We start from the raw sequence: 18,039 nt of genomic DNA on the forward strand, positions 1-18,039 counted from the left end.
GTAAGATTAATAATTTCACAGTCTTTAGTACATTTATGAAATCTATGCAGAATGATTCAAATATTGAGGTATATTTTATTTATGGTTACTAGTTCATTTTTAGCATTTTCATATACCTTAGGAACTATTTACATAATTGTGATGATGATATTGATACAGTCCATTTGTGAAAGATGAATGGTATCCAATTTTATATTTGATACATATTTCAAGTACAGTAGTATTCTGCTCTGTTTTACAAGAATTTTATTGATATATATACCAAGTGAACAATCAAACTACTGTGAAAATATTAATGTTCTTAAGCAAATAGGCTGTTATTTACAAGTTATATACTGTAAAAACTGCATTGAAACAGTTTCGTCATAATTTTAATGAGGTGCCTTTTAACTTTAAATAAACAAGTTTTTTTATTCTTTTTTTTTTTTTCAAATACTTAGGCCACTTGACTCCCACATCACACGCATCACCTGAAGGAGCTCACCACAGTGATTATGATACACCTTTGAGCAAACGACCGAGAATAACAGAGGGATGGGCCACATAGTGAGGTGCAATAAGGGCCACCACGTGCACCAGTGAAAGGACACTCAGTGCCGCGTGATCAGTGCCTGGCAAGCAGGGGACGCCGTCCCCGGGGCCACTGTAGCCCTCACAATCGTGTCCCTACTGCCTCTGCCTCTACGGACCACAACGGTTGTTAACTGTACAAAACAAAGACTTGGGGAGCAGTGTGTTTGTGTCCTTTGCCATGTGTGAGAGAGAGAGCCAGTGCTGCACTATTGTAACAGTGCCATTAGAGGAGCTGCAGCCCTGCTCCCCGGCCTCCTGTGTTTGTGAATCACATTCCCTTACTCCCTTCAGCCAGTCCTGCCCCAGCAAGCCTATCTGTAACAGTCCCTAACCACTCAGGACGGGCAAAGGTGAAGTCAACTGTAAACCTATTTCAAACTTGGTAACAAATGGTTGAAGACAGAGGAGCGCTTCGTGGAGAGAGAATCTTTTCACAACTCTTGAAATAAGGATGAAGAAATATCTTTCCTAGATCAGACCACTGTTCATGTGGCTTGGGTACGACAAAGTTTTATAGTGTCTTCAGCCTACAGAAATATTTTTGGAGTAGAATTACAAAATTGTTCTGCTCACTTCCTAAAAGAGATGGCTTAGGGATCATTTATTTCCTAAAGGGTCATTATTACCCACTGCCAATACTGCAGATCACATCAGTCTGTCACCACCACCTTTTTGTACTTGTTAGTTCTGGCTCAATGTAAATAAGCAAAAGACATGATTATTTTTACTCTTTGTACATATTGGCCTATATGATAAGATTGCCTGGTACCTGGTGTGTGGTGGTGTTGCTGCCGGAGGCGAGAGGTTTAACAGTAACGTGGTTTTGCCTCCTCACCATCCCATACTGCCGCCCTCTGTACCTCTCGTATGGTCTTTCTTTGTACCTTGTGCCTCACCTTACTGTGTAAGAAGTTGTAGACTCTAGTAACTGTGGACAGTAGTGCGTGGCCTGTGTGAGCTGCGCCATGGTGTAGTGGTGGCAGAATGGGAATGGCAGACTGGTAGTGACGTTTGTTGGCATCACTAGGATCTGTATGTGTGCCTTGCTGGCCATTTATCATTCCTTCAGTGCCAGGTGGCCCACTTTGACTGCCACTGAAAAAACTATCCATGGCAGCTACCACCAGCCATGGGGCTCACAGGAAGGAGGAGGAGTCAGCTGTACCATACCAAATACAACACTCTCTGTCGATACATTAGTAAAAGTAAAAAAGTTAAAAAAAAATAAAAATAAAAAAAATTTAGACTGTGTTGACTTACCATTGTTTGTATAAATACAAAGTCTAGATTCTTAATAATTTATATGATACTGGTACTGTATAATTCTTCAAGAAATGTTTATAGTTATATTTGATTATAATAAATCAAAAACACCTAGTTTCTAAGCAAAGACACTAAAACCATTACCCTAAGAATATGTTGCACCTTGTCGTGGCGTGATCACCGTTTACCACAGGCCGGCGTGCTGGGGCATAGCGGGACTGGGGGGTTTTGGGACCCAGAACATCCACTTCCTGAAAACCTCTTGAGTTAAATAAAAAAAAAACGTTTTAAAAAATAGGCAAACAATGCATCAGTAAAGTGTAACAAGATTATACAAAAAAAAATTTTTTTTGGAAGAGGTCTATCATTTGGTGGATTTTGTATATGCTTCAAATGATCTGAACTTTATTAACAAGCACTTGTGTTACAGAGAAAAAGAGAAAGTTATTTTTAATTAAAAAGATTGTAAAGTGTACAAATGTTATAAATATTACCAATATCTGTGATGTATACTGTATAGTGCAATTCAAGTGGGTAATGGTGTAACCAAGGATTGTAAAGATGAATATTTTATTAAAATATTGAGTGCACACAAGTGATAGGATACTGTAAGTTAATGTTTCTGGTTTGATGGTAATCACTGATAAGTTGGCTACTGGTTTTGAGTTTTATCCCTCCTTATTGGGTTGACTCAGGTATCAAGGTTTACTTAAGGGTTTTCATGTTTAGTGCTAGTGTACAATTGAGTACCACTTTTGGTGTATGCTGAATTTTTGACAGGGAACATATTTTGGCCATGTATCATGGTTCATTTTCTTTGAAAGGGATGTGTATTCTTCCCAGTCTGAAGGGATAAAACATATCTTTGTTCTTGAACAGCAGTGAGGTCATAACTTAGTTATTTTTTTTTTTTATGCCACGTCCAGCAGACCCCCAGATCCCCCCACCCACCAGCAGCCCCCCGTCCTTATGTTCTGAGAACAAGTTACATGTTTGTGTAGAATAAGTATACTATTAATATTTTTTTGTTAGTGAAATAGAAAGCATATTGTGTGAAATTTGACATGTTATTCAATAAATACTGAATAACATAGACCACGGCCTGTTTGTTTGTTTACCTACAACAACTTATTGTTAAGGTTGCAATATAGAAAGTAGACCTTTAGGAAACACTATACATAAATAGTGTAAAATGCCTTACTTTGTTCGTTCATTTGCTAGTTCGTTGATTGCCCCACCTTATGTTGATGTACTCGGGGCAACAAATCTTCACATTCCGAGTACTCTTGATTCTTTAGTTATGTATATTTTCCCTCTGTAGAACACCCACTTTTATACAATCCTGGTGCCAATTTTTCCTTCTGATCACTTTATTATTGATTGATTCTCCAGCTGCTTTAACCAAACCTTTTGTTATTCTTAATGATCCTGGAACTTTTCCATCTTCCAAATGGGAATTTCAATCTCTTCAGATGTCACATTCTTTATTGAGCCACTGTCATCCTTCTCATCAGTCAGAGTAATTTCACATGACAGCCTCACTATTATTTCCTCCATCTCTCTCCCAAAGACATATTTTGTCCCTTTCCGTCTTCAATTTCCATACTTTTGTAACTCGGAACTTTCTTATTTATAATGTACTCAGCTGAGATTCTCATTTTAATTCTTCCTAATTTTCCATAGCATAAGAGGAACTGTTCGTGATTCACATTCCACATAATGATTATTGAAATCGCAATCTTGCGCTTGGCATGTGACACAAAGAGACTGAGGATCTTGATCATCCACCAATAAGCTTCAACACTTACAGGCATTCACAATAATTTCAGAAGACATCCACTATTAATCACTGAATACTGCAATCTAAATTACAATAAAATAATAATAATGATAATAATCTGGAGCAGGTCTGACTCCCAAAATTGCAACGAAAGAACTGAGAAGACAAGGGAATTAAGGCGTACTTAGCCAGGATAATTTCCATCAACTGTCATATTGACTCAATACTTCACTTCGCAAGAATGAAAATTGGGAATAGTTTTAGGGAACAGTAAACGTTGGAATTTACCCACTAGCTCCAACACAGAAGAACTATAAACATCAGGTGAGTATAGAAATAATCAATTTAATTAAAATTACTTTTTTTCCTGTAAGTTTCAACTTACAATGTTATGTATGACCTGCACTATAGGTGGTTCTACAAGTTCTTCATAGCCCCATTAGCCAAAAATGCATTGTATAGTATTCTGTTTCTTATACTTATCCATTCCATTTACTCCCTGTTTACTTTACTGTCCTGTCCAACATCTATGACTATCTTGCTCCAATGTGCGTCTTCATAAAGAACAAATTCTTATGGAAACTAATATAAATATGTGAATGTGGTTCATTGATATGGTTTATCTACTTTATATTATCATATTAATCATTTTATCAAGCTAAAAATTCTTAAATTCTTTGAATCATACAAGGCAATTTATTTGATTTCAAAATAGATGCCTTGAATGAGTTAAAAATATTTAATAAATTCTAACTAAATTAAATTAAGTAAAGTGCAATTTTCTGTCATCAAAGAATTAGTTGAAATTCAAGGTTGTAACAGCAAAAAATGAGAAAAAAATATGAAATTTTGAATGGCATGTTATGAAAAGCCACTTGAAATAACATCGTGAATTATTATCAATGTATAAGTTAGTATAATCTTGAAAAAAAAAAAAAAACAAGCAAAAATTTGATTACATGAGCCAGTACAACTTCTTTGTATAATACTATTATTCATTTTATTCAAGTAGATTTGACCAAACCACAGTCAAATCCACGAAGGATTATATTCTAAATAAGACAAAATTAGAGCAAGACCATGGTGAAGCTGGACATCTGGACATATCTAATAATAAAACAAAAGCTAATAAAAAATATGAAGTGAACAAACATACATACATACATATACCAAGGCACTTCCCCCAATTTTGGGGGGTAGCCGACATCAACAAAGAAACCAAAACAAAAAGGGGACCTCTACTCTCTACGTTCCTCCCAGCCTAACAAGGGACTCAACCGAGTTCAGCTGGTACTGCTAGGGTGTCACAGCCCACCCTCCCACATTATCCACCACAGATGAAGCTTCATAATGCTGAATCCCCTACTGCTGCTACCTCCGCGGTCATCTAAGGCATCGGAGGCAGCAGCAGGAACAAACAAATTCATAAAATATGAAGACAATGCAATGTAGCTCCAGTTAAAAGGGACGACACAGAACCTCCAGCCCTAGGTTGCGTTGGCATCAAATAATGAGGATTCTTACAGACACTTTTCTTTTGAACTACTTGAAACCTAATTGCTCCCAATATTTCCTAACAAAAATATGAAAAAAATTGAAGGGTAAAAAAACATGCAATATAAAAAGTAAATTTATACTCTATACTGTATATATTCATGGGATTGGCAATCTAAAAAAAAAAAAATAGGGGACACTAGAGGCTATGAAAAACAATAACTTGATTATGATAAAATGTTGCCAAGTTTCTTACCTTGAGAAATGTTGGATATGTCCTTCTTGACCTCACTTCTTAAGGTGGGTGACTAATAATTTGGATGAAAATACCTTCCAATTCTATAAACTTCCATTTTATGACTCCTATAAGGCACAATACTGCTCACTTTGATGGAACAAGTAATTTGCTTTGTTTGCCACTATCATGCAAGATAGATCACACAATACTATGCTTCTGAAATGGTTAAATAAATTATTTATCTAATCCAAAAAGAAAAGTGGAAATACACGTCCTGCAAGTAGCCAGAGAACATATTTAAAGACTTTATAGCTTGCCATGATTTCAAGTTCAAGTTACTGACTCAACGGTGTTACTATACTTAACCCTTTTACCCCCAAAGGACGTACTGGTACGTTTCACAAAAGCCATCCCTTTACCCCCATGGACGTACCGGTACGTCCTTGCAAAAAATTGCTATAAAAATTTTTTTTTCATATTTTTTACATTTTTTTGAGAAAATTCAGGCATTTTCCAAGAGAATGAGACCAACCTGACCTCTCTATGACAAAAATTAAGGCTGTTAGAGCAATTTAAAAAAAATATACTGCAAAATGTGCTGGGAAAAAAATAACCCCCTGGGGGTTTAAGGGTTGGAAATTTCCAAATAACCCGGGGGTAAAAGGGTTAACGTCTACACATCATCACGCTAATAACCCGAGTGGCATTATTATCATTATCCCCACTATAATCCACAAGCCTAGTCTTCTCTGGATTTTTCCTTGAACCAAAAGAAACTTCCATTTTATATTTGGAGTCCTTCACATGAACTTAGTTAGCCACATTCCTCTATACAAGTGACTGATAACCTACTGCACTTATATGCCAAATATAATAAAATACTATCACCTACCATATCAAGCAATGTAATATTAAACAGAGTTAAAATTAAGACTGCTGATATAGATAAAGTATTGAATACGGAGCCATTACTAGACTTGTTACTGAAAGCGCCACTAGAGAGAGAGAGAGAGATTACAGTGTGAAGTTGGTTTTCAACATTTGTGATACTAACATTTAAGAAAAAATTACCTTACTGTATCACAACTTATGGCCTACCATTGTTGGTGAAACAGCCCAAGACATGACATATGAGAGCAACGCTCGCTAACTCCTCAAATTACGATCTGTAGACTTGTTGGTGAGATTACAGCAACTTTGGATACATACCTCACAATGTGTATTAACTCAAAGAAAACAAACTAAACTTGTACAATGGGACACTGAAATATCAGAACAACAATGAGCAGTGCTGTTTTGCTGATTGACATTAAGAAATTGAGATAATGATGTAAAAATTAGACAGGGAACTTATGGCAACCAGCATCTCAGGGAAATCTGTGCCACAGCATTTTGTTGTATATATTTTCTAAGGTTGAGAATCCCTCGCTTCAAAGTATTAGCATTATGAACTTCAAGGGAAGTCTTTCAATAATCTTGTTATAAAATTTACTTTTATATGTTAAATTGGTAAAACAAAATGTGTACATTAAATACCTTAATATTTTCCATGGGAGCAAACAAAATCTACAATCAAAAGCCAGTCTAAGTAGAAATTATTAATAGGAAGATGTTTTTTTTTACAGCAAACAACAGTGATAGAGATTTCATCAATAGAAACCTACAACTCTGTAAGCCATTCTACCAAAGAAAATGCTGTACCCGTACTGTCTTTATACATGCAGTACTGTACTACAATCAAAACTAATAAAGTAGAATTAAAAAACAATCCATTAGGCAACTCCAAGGCCAAGTTCATGTTGAGAATTTTTGCATTTATTGATTTTGATTAAAGAAAAGACAGTACTGTAACTATTTGCTTTCCTTAGAATATACAGCTACAAGTTTACGGAACTGAATATTGAACAAACTTAATTTCACCAAGCTAAATCTTTCCATAGTATTCCATGCAAGAGATGAACAAACAAAATGGATATGCTAAAATACATTACTGTATAATCATTACAAAAATATAACCTCCATCTTATAAAAAGCTGAACAATTTGAACGAAAGCTTGTTTATAAAAGCAGGTGTATTTTCAAAGCAATCTTTGGTTAAGAATCTGGATAATTATTCAGATAAAGCATTATGCATACAAGGGTTATTAAGATCAAATGCAATCATATATGAAAGGAATATAATGATTGTTAATGAAAAGTATAAGCTATCTTTTACAGGGTTAGAGAATACAATATCATACCAAGAAAGAAAAACAAACAATTCTATCTAATAACTGATGAATTATAACTACATTTGCATTAGTCATGGGTAAAGCACAAGGGAAATTCATAAAACAGGTAAAGTACAGTACTGTATATAGGGACTGGGACATATCGCCAGGCCCATTTCACCGCATTCCATTTCGACCTGGGCCTATTTAGCCACGGAACAGTCTTTCCGCAGATACACTGATCACAAGGTTACTGATCACAGGGTGGTTTCCAGTAATTTGTGGTACAGCTCGTTCATTACGTGTAAGAAGAATGATCGAATTGCGATTTTCATGTCTTTCTTTAGTTATTTACACTTACATCAGTCTGTAATTTGGTACTCTGTCTGTTTTGCAGGAGCTTCATCTGGAATTCTAAAAAATTCCAAGACCATAGAAATGCAATCAATGAGTTTCTCTACACATGGAAAAGAAAAGTATTCACATGACGACTATACAGTATACAGTATACGCGTTTGACAGATATGCAGCTGATAAGACTATTTTGGAGATGTGAAAGGAGAAGCCAAAGAGTAAGCAAAGATCGGATTCATGTTAAAAATCGTCAAGTGGTGAAACAAATGAACGAACATAAGCATGCAGCTTTGGCATCTAAGGTAGAATGATATACCGTTATTTCAATGATTAGAATACAAGCTGCTGAAATGGTAGAGCGCACCTAACAAGTGATTAACGAGAGCTGTGAAAATTCGTCCGAAGAGTGCCAAGGAATGATGTCTAACGACAGAGCGCTTTAGAAAATGGTGCTAAGGACGAGGGAAGGAATTGCCACATACCCTGTAAATCCAAGACATTTGGAAGAAATTGTAATACCCAACAATTTTAAGACATTCGGTTAATGATTGCAATGAAGAACAGTTTTTATTACCTGATAGCTTAGCAAGGCCCCCAACAAGAAAAAGAAATTAGTTCTCCTACTTATTTAGATCCAAATGAACAACTTTTATGAGAGAACCAAAAAATTGGAGAACAAGACAATCATCCGAAGATTATGCAAGGTTAAAAGTGAGGAAAAACACAAATGAAACTTCTTGCGATCATGACCTTTGGAAGTATTCCCAAACAAACTTGAAATACTCAACATCAATTTCCTATGTTCAAGATCAAAATTACACTCAAAACCTTTTATCTACACTTTCCAACATAAGCAGAGGATAATAAAAATCTGTTTAGAAAAATATTTTACTTAGTAAAAATCAATTTGTACTTTTGAATACATAATAGTCTAAATATACAAAATTAGGTAGCATTATACAAAAGAAGGGTTATGCTTGACCAAATCAACCCTTTGTGCACTGGGTAGATTCACTACATCCATTTCCTATGATGAAGAGCTTGCATAAACCTACTACCATTAAGAGAGACTTGTTCATAAAATAGGTGAAAATTAGAGCAATATTAATGTAGAGAATGTCAGAGGGGAATGGATGTAAAGTATAAGACAAAAAATAACATAGACAGGGGCCTAGCAGAGACCTATAGTACCATCAAATGACAAAAGTACAAGTAATTTGTATGCTAAATACTCTTCACACCTGAATCCTTTTTAGCTTGGGCCTTCCTCCTCTCCTTCTACCTCGTAGCTCCACACTTAACATTCTCCTCCCAACATACTCTTCCTCCTTTCTCTTCATGTGCCCAAACCACCTTAGTCTTGCTTTCTTTCCAAACTGTAGATCCTCTAATGAATTAATTTCTGATATCGTTCCTCATTACCCTCAGTGAAAATGTCAACGTTTTCATTTCTACAATTTCCAGCTCTGCTTCCTGGTTAAAGATTTAGTCTTTAAACCATACAACATAGCTGGTCTTATCACCACCTTATAAGCATTCCCGTTCAGACTTGCTGATATCTTTGAACGCAGCAAAACCACAGACAAGAAATTTCAAATATCATCTCTGCCCATTTCCCTTTTTAGTCTTAAGGCCTTTGTTTCCAAACAATTTCTTTTTCAGTGTGATAATTTGTTCATCTTCTACATTCATGTATCCATACAGCTGATATACAGTTTTATTCATGAGGCTTATACAATCAATTACAAGTCAAGACTGTTGTTATGTACAAAATTTCAATCTTCAATCAACACCAGTAAACCTTATCTACACCTGGCCACAAATGCAAACATGATATGATTTACACTACCGGTACTAATTTCCATTCAGTTTACCCAGTCAACTACAATACATCAATGTTAAAATACATAAACAACTACAATATATAGTGTTAAACAACATCAATACTCTTGTTTTTTTAAATTAAAGTACAGTACTGTATAAAAACCAGTGCACTGAATCAGATCTTTCAAGTCAAGCAGTAAAACAGTGTTCCTCCTATGGAACCATGTGGATACTTATCCCAGAAACATACTTAAACCATGCAAATACAGAATAAGAAACCCATACAATATACTGTACAGACACTAATTATTTGGTAAACTATAAATTACAAGAGCTAACTGTAAAAGAAAACAAGAACAACAAGAACAAACTTTCATTCCATAGTTGAAACACCTTAAGAGTATTTTACACTGCATAAACATCACACATACATACCGATACATTATTCTTAGTATCCAGGCTTTTACAGTCAAATTTCATAATCCACGAAAATCACGGAAACTCATAATTTCAGGAACGATAAACTTATCCATGAAGAGAATCTTTCCCTGACAACTCTTTAATGTGTTTAAAATATTACTATTTTACGCTTTCAACCTTATATCATAAATAGCAATCACTGATGAGGAAATTATCATGAAACAATCTCACTAAGCTCCATAATTGATTTCAGTAGTGTATCGTTACCTTGAGAAACTTCCTCTTCATCTGTTCTTCTTTCCTTTTGAAGCCGTCTTTTTCAAAAGTTCTGCTGCCAATTTCTTCTTATCTTCCATTTTCTGTTTATCAACTTCTCTTTGACTAATTGTCTGTTTTTTCAAAAGAGCTTCATACATTATTTCCTTCGTCAACTTTCTTGGAGGAACGTAATCTTCTTCAACTTCGCGCATAGCACGACTAGGGCCGCCGGATTTTTTCTCTTGGGTATCCTCCTTCTTCTTACGACCTCGTCCTTTGGCTTTGGGTTTATCCATAGGTACTTCAGGTCCACTACTTCCCTCAGAGGGATCTATTAACAATGTCCTTGATGGTTTTTTAACAGGAATAATTTCATCAACTTCTTCTTGCTCTATGTCTTCATCCAATGATTCTTCTGATGGCTGCACTTTGCGCCTCTTTGCTGGGGGTTTCTTCCTCATAAGATTACCAGACCTCTTTAAAGCCGCTTCCTTAGCACTTGGTGGTTCCTCTCCTTTAGCTTTTGCTATGGCATCCTGCATCCGTTTACTGTGAACTTTCTCATCTTTCACAAGTTTGATGTTAGTGAAGAAGGAGTCGATTCTCATTTGTGTTGTTTTTATTCCAAGTTTCTTCATAACAGGGAGTAGAATTTCATCAGCTTTGGCCCTGTTCCAGCCAAACTTCTCCATGGTAAACAGACGAAGTGCATCTACATTAGGAACCGCCCATGAGAATCTCTCCTTGGATTCGTCAACTTCGGGTTCTAAATACGCTTTAAATATATTTTCAGAAGGAAATGACTCGGGTAGATGTACCTGTGCCATTTTTTGCTTTACTTTAGATAAATAGATTGCAGACACATTCTTGTGAGCAACATTCCACCACTTTTTAAATGCCTTCAGACACTCAATACCTTCGCCTGGGAATTCTGTCAATACTTCCATTGCTGATACTGCTCCAACTGACTCTATGCCTTCAGTATAATCACTGCCAGTGAGAAGAGCAAGAGTTATCATTTTGTCCCTATTCAAACCAAGATTTGCTATAATATTATCTGTTTTAAAGAATTCAACATGCTTTGCTTGATTAAAGAAATTTTTATAAACTTTAGTGCCTCCAAAGAGAAATATATCCGAGTCGTCAGTTATGGTTCCTGATGTTAAATTGAACGCATCCAGAAAACCACACTGTGCTTCTGCTTCCATTGGAGCAACTAGATATGGAATACCAAAAAGTTGTAACAAGTGTTGAGACTCTCCATACATTTGGTCATTCAAATTTGATGAAATTCTTTCCACTTTTTGAGCCTGGGCAACCAATGCCTTTTGCTCTTCAGCCAATTCTCCTTCCAAACGTTTGAGCTCGTCCTCCGAGTAGTCAAGAGGCCTTTCTGGTTCTACAAGATCATTTTCATTTGTTTCAGCTGAATCTATAGCCTTTTCTTGCAAATTATTTGGAGTCGATGGGGAAGTCTCATTTTCCGAGGAACTTTTGTTCTCTACAACTGCTACACCTTGTTCAAGGTTTACCAATTCTGCTTTATGAGTGGTTTCCTTACTCTTTGCATCATAATTCTCCACTACCAACCCATTAACCTTAGACTTCCTCTCCCCATCACTACTACTCGCAATCTGCTCCACAGACTTACTTGAATCCTGATCATCTAGTGTAGCATTCTTTCCTCCTGTGCTAGTGCTGGGTAGAGCAACAACCTTTTTGGTAGACATGTCACCTTTTTCAATGTTTTCAAGACGTTTAATAGATTTATCTTCCTCGACCCTCTCACTTTGTAAGGAGCTAATATTCGATTCCTGAACATCTTTCTCATCAGTGATCTCTTTCACATGATCAGCTGCCTCACTAGGAGAATTACTTGAGCCTTGGTTCCTTTCAGATCTGACAATAAGCTCGCTTTTCTTCAAGGGGCTATCTTCTTTAGGTTCTTTAATACCGTCCTTTTTTTCGGTTTCAGAGTCACTGTCTCCACTGGAACTCATAATCTCCACATCATCTACTTCAGCCTCATCGTCATAATTAGCTGCAATGGCATTACTGCCACGAAAAACTGGTTCACTAACGGTCTTTTCGGGAATTTTCAAATTCTTTTTTCCTTTAAATTTTTCTGAATCACTATCATCACTGGAACTCATGAATTCAACTTCAGAATTTTTCTCTTTTCCCAACTCTTTATTTTCACTTTGTACTTCTCCTATTTTCTTAATATTTTTTGAATTTTGAGTGACACCCGCAAAAGAAACCTTACTTGAAAAAGGCAAGTTACTTTCTATTTTGGATGCCTCATTTCCTTTCAAAACAGATGCTTTGTTAGCTAAGGCAGATTTTTCTCGCTTACTTTGAACATCAGTGTATCTTGACAACTTTCTTGTTATAGCATCGAGATTTGAATGCCTCTTCTTTTCTGGGGAGGGCTTGGTCTCCAAACTCGAAGACTTATCAGACATTTCAGAAAAAACATCTGCAAATATATCATCTTCCATTTTCAAAGGAGCAATATCAAAATCTAGGGATATAGATATACTTTTGGACTTATCACTCACAGGCTTATTGGTGTTTTTCTGCACTGGTGGCCCCATACTCCTGCTGTCTACTCGAGCTTTCTTCGGGGAAGTACTGGTGTTATCCGAATGAACCAAATCGTCTAATCTCTGTTGCATAATCTTGATCCATAAGCTATTGTTTTTAGTCTCTAACACTTTTTTGACATTATCAACTTTACCTTCATCATTTGTTTCATCAATCTTCTCAGTTGTCAAAACACCGGGACTATTGGGTTCAGAAACTTCTATGAAATCACTGTCATCGTCAGATGAATCTACATCTGGATTGAACACAAATCCTGATGCCTTCCCCGATGTAGATGGCCCATCTGTGCTGACAGGCATTTTATGAGTCTGTTCATCGGGGTTGCCTTGTTTAATAAGCGTCAGGATCTCCTCTTGGGAGAGACCATCATTGTCTAACAATGAGCTTACAACTTTCAGAAGTGCTTTTCCATCAAAGTCAAGTTTATCGTCACCCTGTTTCCCTCCTTCCTTATTCTTTATATCGGAAAAGTCATAGTAATCATCATCCACGTCAGAATCTGATTCAGAGTCTGACATGTGCTTTGCCTTTACAATGCCTTGTTTTTCTAATTCGGTCAAAAAATCCTTCTCAAATTCTTCCCTACTCCTCTTCGAAGTTTTCTCTTTAGATTCCTGTTTGAATACGTTTTCTTCCATATCAGGCTCATTTTTGGTATCGTTTATTTTCTTGATGTAAATGGAATGGGCAGCATCTTCTGAAACAATACGCTGTGTGAGACTTACATGCTTCTCAAGCTCGCCAAACATTTCTGTCTCCATTTCTGCTGCCTTCTTTTTCTGCATCTCGGTACGAATATCGTCGAGAGTAGACTGAAATTTGTATCTTTTCATTAACCTTTCCATTTGAAATTGAGCAAAAGTCTTAGACTCTTGGGGCATTTCATTCAGAGTGCTCCAAGAATTTTCTTTACGAGTGGTCTGGAGCTCACTCAAAATTTCATGTTGAGCTTCCAGAGGTAGAGCTTTAAAATCCTCACTTTCAAACTCAAATTGGTGAAGATTTGGGAGCGTATATGCCTTAACAACTGACTTTTCCTCTACTGGTTCAGATTTAATAAGGTCCTTGCCTTCTTCGGGAAGGGGCGGTAATTCAAACATATCCTTCTGAACTTTTTTGGGACGAATCACGTGCGCCGTGCTAGGTCCGGGTCCGGTTCTACCAAGAGCTTTTCTAACAGCCTGACTTTTCATGAGATTTGCAAGGAGCCGTTCTCGAACTTGCTTCGCCTTGCTGGCTGCTACTTCACGTCTCAGCCTTCGGGAAGCAAGGGTCTGTTTTTTCAGGTGAGGAACACCGCCATCAAACACAAAGACAGGCCTAATACGATAGAAAAGGAGTTTGCATATGCGATGGAACAGGGTTAACAAATGGGCATTTGCCACGGCAGCGCCACCTGGTCCCCTGAATCCTCTCACTGCTTGGTGGAGCCAAATAGACACATCAACTGCTAATATCTTATGTTCCAATGTTTCTAGAGGAACTGGTACCCCAGAACATTCGATGAGCTTCCAAAGTCCCTTAACTCCCATGATTTATTTGTAGTTTCTCAAATATACTCCAGTAATGTAATATAAAATAAAGTAGAGTAATATAATTGCATAAAATTAACTTAGAACTTCATGAAAAGGGGATCACTTCAAAAAACAATGGGATAATCTACCATACTACAAAATTTATACAGCAGTACCTGACACAAACCTTTCTTTACCATACTAGTAACACAGTACAGTATAGAACAGTATTGTAAATCACTCTCTCCTTATACGCGGAAATATACGGTAGTCCATTGATCCTTCTTCTCCGTGCACCTGTTATGCTGAATAATCTTAAAAAAGTAGCGGCAACAGAGCTTGAACTACTTTGGCACCAATCATCGTCTAAACACCCCTGGAATCAAGAAAAGGTTTGATATTTTAAAAACAACTTTGAAATACAGAATAAATAATTACAGTCTACGGACAAAAAATAAATTAAAAATGGCCTAGAAAAATGTCTTAACCAAGGGAAAAAATATGAATCACTTATCTTCATATACCAAAATATCATGAGCAAAGGTCACAACTGAAAATTATCTTGTATTGTTAATCATTCAAGGAAAGCCTACCAAACAAAATGCTTATTTTGAAAAACAATTCCACTGCCAAAAATTCTTAGCCAAATTACACCTTCACCTTCGGTGTCTAAGTCCACTGTTTACCTTTAGAAGACTGACATTGAGGTATACTTTGATTTCAATCACTATTGGGAACTTGACTGTGTTTTTGCAATGATGTATTCATCAACGTTTTTTTTTTAATAAATTAAGAGCTCACAAATACCTATGCACAAGTTCCAAGGTATTGTTCTACAAAAGCCATTTTTCTTCTACCTTCCACTTCAGTTCCAGCATGACTACCGTCACAAGAAGACATCTCTAAAGGGGAAGTACAATCCATTTCAAAACTTTGCATAATTTCATCTATTTCAGAAAATAATTATGTTGAAAATGCTCTCCCTTCACTAAACAGCTATTGTTGCTCATCTTAAAAGAAAAAATATCCCTGAAATAATGACCCACTTGATTGGCGTGTGTAGCTCATCCACGTACCACTTGCCAGAACAGAGAAGCAGTGAGATTATATTTGTTTCCAAGAGAAGCGAGCCATGGCAGAGCAAGAATCATTTGAGAAATGCAATGTAAAATGTAGGCAATTATGATACTTTAATAGTGACCCACGGGGATGGCGTGCGAAGCACATCCATGTACCACTTGCCAGAAGAGGCGCAGTGAAAATATGTTTATTTGCGAGCGACACGAGCCACGGCAAAACAAAGCCATCTGAGGGAAGTGATATGAAATATACGTTAATGAACTAATGCTAATTATTCACTTACTGGTCTTGGCTCCGCCATGGCACGCTACTCTAGCAATTAAACATTTGCGACAGGAACGAGTGTCATTTTCGAAGAAAGCGTAATTTTTTCTATAAGAAAAAGTAGATTTTTTCCTAGGTTACATTGCCCTGTAATACAGTAAAATAATACCCATTATCTAATTGCTTCTCTGTTCTGGCAAGCAATACGTGTTGTGCTACACGCATTTACCGAGTGGGTGAGCATTTTCGTGGACAAAAAATTAGTGACCCAACTATCTACACACTACTGCATATATTTACTGGAAGACTGTATTGTGCTACAGTTAATATTGACCAATAACTTTAGGTTTGGTTGCAATTGTTTGTTTCCCCTAATCCTTTTTTTTTTAAGCTTAACTTCTTTTGTTTCAGGCATCTCTTCAACTTGAAAAATACGGGGGGTGTATGTATGATAGTAGCCACCTGTATGTATTATTATGTTTAACTCAGAATACGGCAGTGTAAAGGGAGTCGCAGGGGGCTGTTAGCCCCCGTTAGGTAAGTAGGTAAGGACACGGCTTGTAGGTTAGGTTAGGTTAGGGGGGGAAAGTTTAGGTTTGATGATGTCCATTTTTAATCAACGCGTAAGTAACTGGCCGCTGATATACAAAGGCTCCAAATACAGTTTTCAGACAATGAGTCATTAAAACTTTCAAAAAACCTAAAATCTCAGTAGTTACAGCTATCATTGGAGCCTTTGTGGTTCGTTGGGACAGACTGGAAAAAAAAACATATTTTACACAAGAATCAGGTACAAGAATATCGCTTATCCTAAGCTTCCCCACCTAACCTAACCTAAGCAGTCTTGCCTCCTTAATAACTTGGGGGGGTCTATGCCCCGATACAAGTAACGCCTTAAATGACTGTATTCTTAGATTATTGTCCCAACGAACTTATCCCCCCCCCCTTATCATTTTCTTTAAGAGTATTAGTAGTTAATTAAACAATTTTACCAGAAATATATCTCAAGTAAAATACTGAATATATTTATTATTCGAAAGCAATCTGAGCCACATATATGTCTAAACAACCACTAAATCTTAAAAGGATTCATTTAGCCTGCCCGATAGTACTGTAGTTAGCTAATCAGTCAATTACCTCGTTAGCCTCAATTGGCTCGTTACCTTTAGCGACTTGTTATACAACACCTCTCCTATACAGTTCATTACTCACACACTTTTGGGGTAGGAATATATTACCCGGCATTTATTCACTATGTTACTCACCTAAATAATAGATAATTCAGCGTATTAACTCAATTTTGACAACTCGTAAGTAACCCATTCACTAACACTGTTTGTTTGACGTTGCTTGTAAAGTTACGCCAAGTTAGGTAACAATAGTACATTGTAGTAGTACAGTATATTCACGTTGAGGCTTCTCCTCTGTAACGGCTCCTCTTGTGTCTTTTAGTTTTATGTGTTTCTTATTTTCACTGGTTTTTCTCCTTTCATCCACATTTGTTGTAGTACACGTTCCTTCTATTCAATATTTTCTTCACAGAATAAGGAGTTTTTTCAACTGTTTGTGCACTATTGCTTTAATTCTTATATCACTATACTGTGGACAATATAACATGAACTGGTTAGCATTTTCTTCTACATCACAGAACACACAGTTTATATTTCCATCTTGGTGTCTGTTTTTTTTATATATTTAAGCCCGATGTGTTTGTCCTTACTCTGAATAAAAAAATGAAAATGTGTTGTTATATATTTCCTCCTCCTTGATTTCCCTTTGCCAGTTTTTATACAGAATTAGACTCTCCTTACACCCCATTTCACTCCTCCATTTACTTGTGTCCCATTCTCTTCTTTATGACCTCTTTCGTACATCTCTTGACTTCTCTCTTATAAATGCTATTAAGGTACCCCAGCTTTGCATCCATTACCCTCGTTTTCATAGCAGATTGTCCTACATCCCCTCTCAAGGCTACAATTGCTGTATTCTTTACACACCCTAATATCCTTCTATACACTCCATTCTCAATTCTCTGCAACCTTTCTATTTCATTTTCTGTTAAGTTAATTATATTTGCTCCATATAATATAGAAGGTAGCGCTACACTTTTCCAGTATGTTTCCCCTATCAGTATTTTATTGCAACTTTTTTCCTATGACT

General features: G+C 36.5%; 2 protein-coding genes across 5 annotated transcripts in view; one reads left to right on the forward strand and one right to left on the reverse strand.

The window, feature by feature from the left end:
- Positions 1–2,932, forward strand: part of Mef2 (myocyte enhancer factor 2) — a 20,412-nt gene extending 17,480 nt beyond the window's left edge. Inside the window, exon 6 of the mRNA XM_068347313.1 lies at positions 441–2,932. Coding sequence (XP_068203414.1) covers positions 441–547 — 107 coding nt within the window. The 3' untranslated portion in view covers positions 548–2,932. The remainder of the gene's footprint in view (positions 1–440) is intronic.
- The window catches only part of mus201 (rad2 superfamily protein mus201), a 17,327-nt gene extending 89 nt beyond the window's left edge, over positions 1–17,238 (reverse strand). Inside the window, exons 1-5 of one of the 4 annotated variants that reach the window (XR_011039604.1) lie at positions 17,145–17,238; positions 14,723–14,911; positions 5,367–5,564; positions 1,981–2,097; positions 1,470–1,758 (exon numbers count right to left, since the gene is read on the reverse strand). Coding sequence is in view for 1 of the 4 variants with exons in the window: in XM_068347311.1 (XP_068203412.1) it covers positions 10,441–14,553 (4,113 nt within the window). In the remaining 3 variants the exon portion in view is untranslated. Of the gene's footprint in view, positions 1–1,469; positions 1,759–1,980; positions 2,098–5,366; positions 5,565–8,179; positions 14,912–17,144 lie in introns of those variants that run through there. The other 3 variants (XR_011039605.1, XR_011039606.1, XM_068347311.1) reach the window with 3 other exon arrangements.
- Positions 17,239–18,039: the final 801 nt, after the last annotated feature.

This window comes from Palaemon carinicauda, chromosome 23 (assembly GCF_036898095.1).
Source record: "Palaemon carinicauda isolate YSFRI2023 chromosome 23, ASM3689809v2, whole genome shotgun sequence".
NCBI lineage: Eukaryota > Metazoa > Arthropoda > Malacostraca > Decapoda > Palaemonidae > Palaemon > Palaemon carinicauda.